This window comes from Barbus barbus, assembly GCF_936440315.1.
Source record: "Barbus barbus genome assembly, chromosome: 33".
NCBI lineage: Eukaryota > Metazoa > Chordata > Actinopteri > Cypriniformes > Cyprinidae > Barbus > Barbus barbus.
In genome coordinates this window covers 27830063-27843055 of record NC_136761.1, presented here as the reverse complement: position 1 = coordinate 27843055, position 12993 = coordinate 27830063, and the positions used below count along the sequence as shown (strand labels likewise).

General features: G+C 34.6%; 1 protein-coding gene across 1 annotated transcript; it reads left to right on the top strand.

Moving 5' to 3' along the window:
• Window positions 1-3713: 3713 nt before the first annotated feature.
• On the top strand, window positions 3714-10492 carry LOC306852887 (GTPase IMAP family member 8-like; the record flags this gene model as incomplete). Its single annotated transcript, XM_079390008.1, has 3 exons — window positions 3714-3741; window positions 7776-8408; window positions 9519-10492. The coding sequence occupies 3 exons, from the start codon at window positions 3714-3716 to the stop codon at window positions 10490-10492; spliced, it is 1635 nt and encodes a 544-aa protein (XP_079246134.1).
• Window positions 10493-12993: the final 2501 nt, after the last annotated feature.

Below are 12993 nucleotides of genomic sequence, written 5' to 3'. Positions count from 1 at the left end.
CTCCTGTGTTTGTCATGTGACTGTGATGTGTCCCTCCCTCCAGCTCCTATTGGCTCAGTGGAAGTGTCAATCATCTGCTCCTCCAGTGGGGTGATGAGGGTGTTCTGCTCCTCTGAGGGGGATCAGCTCCTCTACAGCTGGACTCTGAATGGAGATCCACTGATGGATGGAAACAGCAGCATTGATCTGGATGAGGGAACTGATGGAAACATCATCTGCAGCGTGAAGAACCACGTCAGTCACGCACAGAAGACCATTAGACTCCAACCCTGTCCTGGTGAGATCAGTTCTGTGAATTTACAGATATCAACTACACATAGACTGATTGATTGATTGTGTTTGTGTTGTTCAGTGTCTGTGGTGTTTGTGCTGGTCTGGTGTTTCCAGCTGATGGTTCTGTTTGGTCTGTTAGGAGCTTTTCACATCTACATGAGACACACCTCAGGTGAGAGACATTTATCATCATCATTTGGCATGTAAATATTAAGAGTGTGATGATGATGATGATGATAATGATGATGATTATGTGATGTTTTTAGGAAAGAAACAGGTAGATCAGAAAGTGAGGATGAGAAGATTTAGAGCACAACATGAACACACAGCAGAAGATTCATGAGAGCAACAGCAGATTTTCTGTATTTTAAATGATTTTTAACATGTTTAGACACAGATGTCTTTTTTATTAATTTGTAAGTGAAGTCAATTTTTAAATAAAAATGAACTTTGGTATCTCTGGCATATGGTAAGTTAAATTAAAATAAAATACTTTGAAATGAAACTGTATTTCCAGTCAAAAGTCACAAGCTCATTTAATATCATAAGGGTTAGATGGTCAAGGTGTCGATTAGGGTTAGGTGTCAAAATCCTGAATTTTCAGGAGTTAATTTAAATGTAGAATGCAGTTGTAACGTGAATTACTGAACTGTGTGGATACAGAACAGGTTGAGCACTAAAATATAAATTAAGAACCACATTTAGCTGTGTATCAAACTTCCAAAGTCACGTGATTTCAGTCAATGAGGCTTTGTTACGTCATAACTGTTTCAGGATTTCAGTGATTCACCCCTAGTGGGCGACTTCAGTGAATCCATCAACCAGCATATTTTACCTGATCTCAGATCAGTTTTATAAATTTGTAGACCTTTGTAATGACACAGTTATATAAAAGTAAGAGTAGTAGGCTAATTATCTCTTAAGTCTCTTATTAATCTGATTCACCAAGCTCTCCATAAAACAAACAAATCAAGTTAATAAAAGACAAGTGAATAAAAGAACACAGACACTTCATATTTAATGGCATTAGATGATTTTTTCATTGGATTTCAGTACATTACACTTTCAATAAATCATTTGCAGTTGGTTTGTAAATGGTGTTTTTATGCATGTTTGGTCTGCGTTTTTGTTTCATGTAGGGTGGATTAGTGTAACGTGGGACATTTTTTGCTATTTTGACTTGTGTATCATATTTCCATATGAAGCCAAAACAATAAATCAAAATCTTATACCATTTTGAAATCCCCAAGATGTTTCCTAACTAAATCAGAAGATTTTTTTTTTTCAGATATTGTACTTGAAGGGGAAATGGCACACATTTTAGTGCTCCTTATGCCAAATTGTTTAAGAATTTGTGGATTTTCTAATGTGGGACAGTGAATGCTCAAATCTGGGACACTGTTTTGTGTTAGAAATAGTTAAATTTTTACAAAGCAAACTTCACATTTTACACTCCTGGTTAAATGTGCGTACCCATGTTTGCTGAATTAATTTTGTAGGTCTATGGTGTGTTTGCTGTCTTCATCAGTTTGTCTAAAAAACTAGTAGCCTATATGTTCATATGTGGAATGTTAAATGCAACTATATAACACAGAAATCTTATACTATTTAAAGAAATTTCTAAAATATCAGATTTCTGGCAACAATAACAACCAGGTAATGGAATCAAAAATATAAAATTGGTCTTAATAAAGATAAAATAACAATTTAAAAAAGATTCAAACTTTGGAACATGGCATGCCTTTAAAACTGTTATTAAACTTCTATACTCTGCACATGGTAAGAATATGGAACGTATTTTCAAAAGCATGTGTTAAGCAAATTTGTAATGGTAAAAACACTCCATAACAGAAATTAGTAGTCCTGGCCATGGCCTTAAAACAAATAATATTGCTGCATTATACGCCCCACAATTAACAAAATTACATGCATGGCATTTAACTTTCTTAATGCACAATTTAGCAGTTGAATAACAGAATATTTGACTGCCCTATCAAAATGTGCTGTCCCACTTTTGAAACATCTTTTCTAAAGTGGGATGACAAAGATTTATTTAAATAGAAAATACACACACACACACACACACACACACACACACACATATATATATATATATATATATTAGATGATTCTAATACCATACATGTCAAGTGAGAGACATTTATCATCATCATTATGGGTTTAACATGCAAATATTAAGAGTGTGAAGATTATGATGTTGATGTGATGCTTTTAGGAAAGAAACAGGAAGATCAGAAAGTGAGAATAAGACGTTTTAGAGAACAAGATGAACACACAGAGGATTCTTATGCTTTTACATAATTTTGTACATAAAATGTTTAGACACACATTTATTTTATTTATTTTTTAGAAGTTTCTATTTTAATTTCTGTTGAAATTAAAATGAACTTTCATGCCAAGATCAATAAAAATAAAATGCTTTGAAATTAAACTGCAAGTTCATTTTATTTGTATCAGGGTTTATACAGTCAATTTTCATTTTAATCAATGGAAAGCACACATTAAATGTTCAACAGGCATTAAAAAACCAACAACATATAAAAACAAGAAATCCAGACGGAAATCTTTTTTTTTTTTTTTTATGAATGAGTTAAGCTATAAAGTAGGAAGTACTTTGCCACACTTCCTCTCCTTTCCTTTCCTGAATGTGTATCAGCGTCTCTCCTCTGTATGTGTGGTGCAAGAAATCAGAGAGAGATGCACGAGCAGAAGAACAAGAGTCCCATACTCAGAATCTGTGCAATCCAAGTACACACAGACAGCAGTGAGTAGTGAACACACACACACACACACTCCGTGAACACACACCTGGAGCAGTGGGCAGCCATTTTGCTGCAGAGCCCAGGGAGCATTTTATTGGTTCTTTCTTTTATTATTTTATTTATTTCTTGTCTTTTGTTATTTTATTAGTTTGTACTGAATGATTGATTACTTAAAACAATGTTTCAAGTTAATCGCTTAATGACATTTTGATGTTTTTTTTTTTTTTTCCAATTTGTATATTCTATAAATTTAGATCAATTATGCAAAAGCAACATTTACGAGATCAATTATTAGTTTTCTGAAGATAATTAAAAAGTAGATTTTTACTTTTTCGTATCCTAATGCTTCACATCCAGTCCAGTTGGTGGCGGTAATACACCATAAATTGGCTTGTCAACCGCCATTAAATCTTACAAGAAGAAGAAGAAGAAGAAGAAGCGGAATCGAAAGTGAAAGAATCTAAACCTGAATGATCACAGCAGCTCGACTCGTGGTGAGTTTGCATTTACTGTTTTATGTAAATATGTTGATTTATTGATAATATAAGCAATGTCAGACATATATTAAGATTGTTTTTTTGTATTTTGAATGCATTTGTGTTTTAGGAAGCATTCTTCGCGCAGTTCTGATCTGCAGTTAGTTATAGTCTAGTGAAGATGGCGACGGGACCCGAGCCAGCGCCTGGTAAGAGAATCCTGCCAGGATTGTGCAGCATTATGGAGCTCTTACGGAGACATGGTTATAGGGGAAATCACGAAATGAGAGGAAAAATATATTTCAATGCGTTTGATCGTTCGTTCTCAAAAGATACGTTTTTTTCTTTAATAGAGAACAAATGCATGCATTTTTGTCTTTTCCCCCACAATAACAAATGTGGGGGAAAACATACTCCATTTTCCAACCGTTCAGCATCAACGTTGAAACAATATTTTAACGACCATATTTCAACGTTGAAGGTCGGTCATATGCTGGCTGGGAATGGGCTTGGTGCACAAGATGGCGCCGTGAGGTTTTTGTTTTGTTTTGCGCCGTGAGCTTCGTCGACGCAAGTGTGTGCTTACTTCCGGTCTGGCGACGTATGCATTTACTGGGACCACGCGAAACTTGATAGATATAATTTATGTTTTTCAAATTAAACAGCGGATATCAAAGTACCTCTGTGTGGAAATTCATCAAGCTAAAACGTGGAGATTCATTCAAACACAAACCACTCAAATGTGTAATACTGTACATTTCCGGAGAGTTGATTTTGTTCTGACTGCTGCTTATAAGATCAAGTTTGTGACTGTCAGAGATTTCTTCATATTAACTTTATTTGATAACATAATTTAACTTTAACTGTACAATTTTATATAATTTAATTAGGTTTGCATTAATTAAAAGATCATGTTTGTATTTCCCAGTGTGTTTTTATTCATATTTATCTGTTTTGTGATAGATCTTTTGCATAAATCATTGTCTATAAGCAGGGCATGTAGACTATTTTTACGATTTCTTTTGCATTAATTATCAGATAAAACAAATATTTAAATTAGTTATATATTAGTTGTATCCTTTTACATATTTGTTTTTATTATTTAAAAATATGTTTGATGCAAAGTTAACTATCTGTAGCCTAAAATGTAAAAATATGTGAAAATGACGATGGAACAAACTGATGTAGGCCAATGTGCACAATTGAGAAATTGATATTTATGAAGATCAATCACAGCCCATGTCTAATAAGGTAAATTTTATAAAATAAAATAAAAAAATCAATGTAATACAAACAGTAATAAATATTTGCCTTTGAAGTGATATTATAAACCCTGTAAACATATATAGAAGGTAATATTTGGATTTCTCCGGTTCTCTGCACTGGTGTTTAGCACAACCGGAAGTAGCCTATCTATGCATAAACTCGCTAGACTGGAAATCCAAGATGGCGGAGATATGCAACCATAGATATGTATACGTAGATGCCTCATTAATGACTGTTTCTATGGGCCGCTATATGTAAGCCGTCCACCATATTGTAGTGGTCAACTTGACGTCATCCATCATAGTAATTAATCACTGAATATTCAAAAGATGCCACAATCCTGCACAGCTGATGGTCTGCGAAGCCAACGGCTCTGTGCCATTCCAATTAACCATTCCAAGATGGCGGCCGCACATCTACTGGTGCATTCAAGTCATGTCGGATACATCGTATTGACGAGTTGAACGCACATGAACGCTACCACAAAGTCGTTATTACAAGTGGGAAACTCAAAATTTTCTTTAAGCCCAGAATTTCTGAGTTGGGGGCGTGTCAGTGAAAAAAACTTTGTCGGATGCTATGGATGCAGCCAAAGACTAAAAATATGAATAAAATTATTATTTTTTTGTAATGTGCAATAAAACTAAGTTACATATAAAAAATATTATTATATTTTATAATTATAATATAATATATACCGGTAATTATTCAGTTTACATCACCTTCATAAATTAAATAAAAATGGAAAAAAGAATTCAATATTTTGTAGATGTAGAGTTTAAAAAAATGGTCCCACTTTATATTAATTGGCCTTAACAACTATGTACTTACATCAAAAAATAAGTACAATGTAATTACTGTGTTCAGATTGTATTGCAAAACACTTCTGCTGCTATTGAGGTGGGATACGGGTAAGGTTAGGGACAGGTTTGGTGGTATGGGTCGGTTTAAGGGTAGGTTAAGGTGTAAGGGATGGGTCAACAGTGCAATTATAAATGTAATTACAGAACTTATTTACAGATGTAATTACATGCAGGTATTTTTTAAATATAAGTACAATGCAAAAACATGTACGTACACAATAAGTGCATTGTGCTAAATGATTAATTTAAATGTAAGCACATAGTCGTTAAGGCCACTTAATATAAAGTGTGACCAAAGAAATTGTTGAATTTTATATAGAAAAGTTAAATCGCCATCTTTTTCCAACTAAAGTGAATCAGAATCAGAAAGAGCTTTTATTGCCAAGTATGCTTGCGCATACAAGGAATTTATTTTAGTGTAATAAGCTTCCAGTTCACAGAGACAACAACGACACACAGACAATAAAAATAAGATGAGAATAAAAAAAAGCACATATGCAAATATAAATAAACAAACTTCCCTAGTAAAACTGATTGTATTTGAGAAATGAAAAACAGGTAAAACTAACAAAAACACTAAAAAAACTGGAGAGTGAAGCACCGTGGCTGCCATGTGCGGCGCTATCTTGTCCTTGACAAGTATATATGCAAATAGCCCATAGTGACGTGTCGTTGTTGAATGATTCGTTCATTTTGAACAAATCTTTAATATGAGTCGGGAACAACGAGTTGTCTCAGGGAGTGATTCGTTTATTTTGTGTTGATCACACATTCTCAATAGCTTGTGTAGCTACATGAAACAGAAATGATTAGGCTTGTTTGAGATGAGCAAAATCTGCACAGAACCGTTCATCGGTGATTATCGCGAGATGCATGCCGGTTAGAAAAGTGTTCGACTTACGTCCGCCTTGCTCTGATGTCATGTTGACGTGTGCCAAATATCTCTCGTGACGGCGAGGCTTCTGTGTCGGATTGCTCTCCACCGACTGCACTGATCAAAAGCATGATGGGAAACAACTTGCTGAGGACACAGCTTAATGCTCATTGGTTTAGACAACCGTGATGCTGAGTTGTCTGCTAAATAAGATTTCATGTGATTATGCATTTAAATTATGCATGAATATCCCCAAACACTATGACAATGCGTGAGATATGTGATTGTTGTCATATTTCTATAAAAATCTAAAATGCATGTTTGTATTAAAGTAGAAATGGATGATAAATAAGCTACGCATTTCGTATGGAATTAAATACTTTGAGTGTTCATCATATTTATATTCATATAAAAGCAACAGGACTGAAATGATATCATGTTTATGCATTTATGCAAAATTATTCACGGCAAAACTGTAGTTATTCAGATACAAATACATGTAATTAAATGTATTTTGTGTTTTAAACAAGTTCATAATGATCACAGTTGATGGCTTAGTTTAGGGGCTATTGTGCGCTATGTAGCCTTAGAGCCTGTCAGATTTACAACAGCTGAATTCATCCATTTCTTCTGAAAGACAAGAAAGTGAGTGGCTGGTAAACAGGAAGAATAGAGTGAACTTTATATGTAGGCTACATACAAGCGAATTAGCCTATATTTGAAAAGTTTAGCCTATTATTAGGCTACTGCTGTTTCATTATGCGGTTTATAGTGATTATGTGTATTTTAAATGTCTAAAACATTAAATATCCTGAAATATCCTTATATTCTGCTGAAATGAACAAAATGACTTGGAAAAAAGATGAGTTAATTTTCCTGAACGAGATTCAAAGATCCAAGTCAGTAAAATAATGAATGTAATGGATTAGGTTGAATATTTGCTAGTTTTTAAAATGCCTGATTTCATATTATTTTGATGGATATACACAATTTTAGTTCAAGTGTTCCAGTAATTATGCACATAAATATTAACAGGTAATGATATTCTCACTATCAGTAACAATAATTGCATCAGTAAATCGTGATTGTTGGTGGGTTTTCATTGCAAAACAACAACAACAAAATGGCCCAGTTTTTTAAAATAGCTGCAGCAATTCATTTTGTGCCCCAAAAATAATACATTGACAATACACTTGACATTATATTTACTTTCATACTACATATTATCCCTCTCTTTCAGATATGTCAGCAGGTCCAGATGATCCAGTGATCCGGATTCTTCTGATGGGCAGAAAGGGTTCTGGGAAAAGCTCATCTGGAAACACGATACTGGGAGAAAGAAAGTTTAAAGTTAAAAAGAAGCATGAGTGTGAAGTTTGTGAAGAAGTAAACCAGATTGGAGAGAAGCAGGTGCATGTGATTGATTTTCCAGATCTACTGGATCCAGATCTGAATAAAGACAAGGAAGAGAAACTGAAAGAGCAGCTGGTCTCTCAATGTTCATCAGGTCTCAGTTCAGTTCTGATCACCGTTCCTTTAGAGGAACCTTTGGAAAATGAGGAAGAGATCCTGGATTATATTAAGTGGTTATTAGGTCCTGAAGTTCAGAAGTACATCATGATTCTGTTCACACATGGAGATGAGCTGGAGGACCTGGAGGAGACCATTGATGAACATCTACAAAACCATGAAGATCTTCAGCGACTGGTGACTGCATGTGGAGGAAAGTTTCAGTGTTTCGAAAACAAGAGTAAATCACACGATCAGGTACAAGAACTACTGCAGAAGATTGAAGGAACAATGATGGAGAACGGAGGGAAATTTACTATGGAACAAATGAAGAGGAGTGACAGCAAAAACACTATTGTCAATTGTAAGTTGCTCTTTTGGTGTAAGTTATTTAAGTAATACATACGTTGGGCCACAGGGTTATTTTAAATACACTTCAACAACAGAACAAACACAGTTAAAGTATAGCAGGTAAAGAAGCTCATGTGCGTGTGAACCGTTCTATCATATCTCAAGCTTCCATTTATAATATTTGATGCACACTTTTGTAACAAATCACTCAAAGTCATGTAGCCTATTCACTGTTTATTTTATCTGTTGTCAGTCTGAGACGACGTTGCCATAATGCGTTGCTATGGTTTCCTTCTAATTGACAGATTGGCATTTTGACTCCATCAACTTCATGATTTGTAAATTTATCTCCACGTGTTTTCTTTCTGTTGCAATTATTCTGCTTATTGTACATATAAAATACAACAAATCTGTATCAGTAGTCCCACATTCATAATTGTGTTTACAAAGTTTACTATTGTAATTATATGTAATTATAATTACTACATAAATATAATTACTGAAGTAATTGTTATATTAGTGATATAACAAATCTAAATTCTAGGTATCGGCAGATATTCAATGATTTAGATCAATTGGGGCTCAAAAAGCTTGATCAGGAGATCCCTAAAAATAATTAAATTATAAGTTTATTAATAAGGCATTAACGTAACAATCATTACTTGTTGCTTTGTGGTTTTGTCTACTTGTTACTCAGATTACCCAGATTCATTTTGTCATAAATATTCTTACCATAAACATAACTCTGAGTCTGAGAATGTGAACAGCTCTGAGAACTTCACATGTTTTCATCTTGTAATTACAGATTTTTTAAAATGATATTTTACTCCTAAATAGCTATTTCTACCTGAATATTTCAGAGCTTAACAAAACTAGAAACATTTCTATTCATTATAAAAAATTTATTTTTATTTACATGACATTTTCAGAACTAGAATTCAAACTTTAAAAATTTCTCAGGCTAAACTGTTTATTAAATGAAAGGCACCAACATTTGTTGGGCTCTAATTAGTTGTAAACATCTGCAAATACCTGATATGTGAATACTGATCTTAAAAGAGAAGAGCTGTTAGACAAAGGCTATATAATTGAATTGCACATTGATGTGATTGTTGTGTTGTAGTTTCAGGAGACAGTTCAACTTATGAATTTTCACATGAGCATCCGAAAGACCAGATCAGACTGGTTCTGCTGGGAAAAACTGGATCTGGGAAAAGTGCCACTGCAAACACCATCATCGGCAGAAACGTGTTTGACTCTTCACTCAGTTCAAGGTCTCAGACTAAAGAGTGTCAGTCTGAAACTACAGTGAGGAAGGGTAAAGAGATCTCAGTCATCGACACTCCTGGACTTTATGATACTGAACTCACTAATGAAGAAGTTATGAAAGAAATAGTTAAATGCATAACATTCGCCTCTCCAGGACCACATGCTTTTATTTTTGTGATTAATGTGGATCGATTTACTGAGGAGGAGAAAAATACAGTAAAGGAGCTCAAAGAAGTGTTTGGAGAACAGATGGAAAAATACACTGTAGTCCTCTTCACTCACAAAAAACTGTTAGAGAAGAAAAATACAACCATTGAGCAGTTTCTAGAAAATGGTAATTCAGATCTGAAAGAATTTGTAGGCAGTTGTGGAAATCGATTCTTATGTCTGGACAATAAGTCTGCTAGTTCCTCACAGTTCAACGATCTGATCAGTAAAATAGAGAAGATGGTGACAGAAAATGGAGGGACACACTTCACCAATGACATGTTTGAAGAAACAGAGAAAGACATTCAGGAGATTCAGAAGCAGAAACTGGATGAAAAAGTGAAGCGGTTCAAACAGGAGAACAAACAAGTCAATCAAACAGAATGGCAGAAAATATACTGGAGTTTAGTAGAGGAGTCAAAACATGAAGCGCAGGAATCTTTTTTGGAACGTCTTTGTGAAGTTATTTACCAGCCTTACCTGATTCCACTGATCCCTGAAGAGGAAATGAGTGCAGTAAAGGAGGCACAGAGCAAAGGAATCAGTCGCAGAAAGGCTTTTACACTTGCAATCAAAGCCTCAAGGAAACTAGCAGGTCAGAAAACGTGTAGCATTCAGTGAGTGATTTAATAATGATCGGACAAATGAGCCCTTGACAGTTAAGACTACTGACAAGCTCCTTTAAGTAAAATCACTAAAAACATTTGTTTTTATTTCTAATGATTTACTTTTTTTGTTGATTATATCGAGACCATCTTTGAAATAGCTGAAAGTCAATGCATCTGTATTGGCATCTTTATTGTCACAATCTGTGATGTCATGCACTAGTCTCCACAATACAGCAATGCACTGCAACAACTGCAAGTGATATTGAACAACTGTAAGAATTGTGTGGCATTAATCTAGACAAGGCAAGGCAAGGCAAGGCAAGTTTATTTATATAGCACATTTCATACACAGTGGTAATTCAAAGTGCTTTACATAAAAGAAAGTGAAATAGACATTAAAATCAATAAAAACATGGAAATAAGAATAATAAAAACAAGGAATTTTAAAATGATATAGAAAATGATTTAAGATAAATTTAAAGAAAATGATTATACATAAAATATATTGCAGTCAGTTCGGACATATAGCACAGTGCTTATTCAACAAATGCACAGTTAAACAGATGAGTTTTGAGTCTGGATTTAAATGTGGCTAATATTTTAGCACATCTGATCTCTTCTGGAAGCTGGTTCCAACTGCGGGCCGGATAATAGCTGAACGCAGACTCCCCTTGTTTTGTGTGAACCCTTGGTGTTTCTAACTGACTCGATCCTAATGATCTGAGTGGTCTGTTCGGTTTATATTCAGTGAGCATATCAGCAATATATTTAGGTCCTAGGCCATTGAGTGACTTATAAACGAGTAAAAGTACTTTAAAATCAATCCTAAATGTAACTGGAAGCCAGTGTAAGGACCTGAGGACTGGTGTGATATGCTCAGATTTTCTGGTTCTAGTCAGAATCCTGGCAGCAGCGTTCTGGATGAGCTGCAGTTGTCTAATGGTCTTCTTGGGAAGGCCGGTGAGGAGACCATTACAGTAATCCACCCTGCTGGTGATAAAGGCATGAACAAGTTTCTCCAAGTCTTGACTGGAAACAAAACATCTAATTCTTGCAATGTTTTTGAGATGATAGTATGCTGATTTAGTTATTGCTTTGACATGACTACTGAAACAGGTCTGTCTCCAGAATCACCCCAAGATTTCTGACTTGATTTTTCGTTGTTTGACCCCTAGAGTCAAGGTATGCATTCACCTTGAGAACTTCATCTTTGTTTCTTTGTTAATCTAAAAGCAGGACTGAATCTATTATTATCACTCAGTCACTGCTGTGTATTCACACGATGCTTTATTAATTTGTTTGATCAGTGACAAATTCATAGTGATGTTTTTTATTTGAAAGTTTGAAATATAAATTTGCTCAGACAATGCTTGATTTTATCAGTATCCAGTGTAATTAACTTTTCTTTGAGGTATCAGTTAAGTTGTGAACGGAACTGTTTCATGTCGTGTGAAAGGGTCTTCAGATGAGTCGTGATCGATCTGTTAGTTCAGTTAGTAAATACGAATGTGTCATATTGTGATGCAGTTTTATAAAGAGGCTGGTAATGACGGATCTGAATCAAACTGATACCAGTGTGAATGCAGTTCTAGTTCACTTCAGTTTCTCCTTCCAGTCCATGTGAGAATCAAACAGCTGCTAAAGTGAGTCAATCATCTGAAACAGCTTCAATTTGAGATGATTCAATTCATCTTTATCAATGTGATCATGTGATTGTTATTATATCCGTACAACATCAACCTGAGATTATTATTGATAGAATAAAGTTTATTGAACAAACCCTTGCCTGGGATCTTTTTGTTCAGTATTATGTGATTCTCGTCTGTATTCTGTGTTCATGTTAATTCACTGTTCATTGAACTTCTAAATAGCGACCAACCATCCTACTTGTACAATGACTGCCTACAACAATGGAGACATCAATATTACTGCTTTTGTATATTTAGAAAAATTCTAAAGCTTTGACAATGTAAGCAGTTGAAAAAAGTAAGACTATGAGTGATTTATCTTATGATAAAACACAATGTTCAATGTGAGTGTGTGTGTACAGTATGTATGTGTGTGTTAGAGAGATCATACTCTTGTGTTCCACGATTAAACCAAATATTCCCTTTACAGTTGTTTACGATCACTATGACATTTTTTTCAATACTTCTAACAATTTTCCAAAATTCTTAACACGCCGACACACTAGAACAGTTAATTTCATGCTCAAAATCACACATTGCAAATTAAACTCCAACACTAATTTCAAATTACAATAATACACTAACAATACACTATATCTACCAAAACACTGCAAACATGTCCCAAAATCAAATGATTAATCCAAAACACTAACTTCACTTTCAACAGGAACATTTAGTCAATCATAGAAGAATGTCATAAAAACACTAACATAAAAGGGAATTACAGAAACTGCATTATTTTAGGTGTCAGGTCTGACCTTATACAGGAGACAGTATATAAAGGGAAGTAAGGGGCAAGGAAAAGAGACATCATTCTCGAATGGGT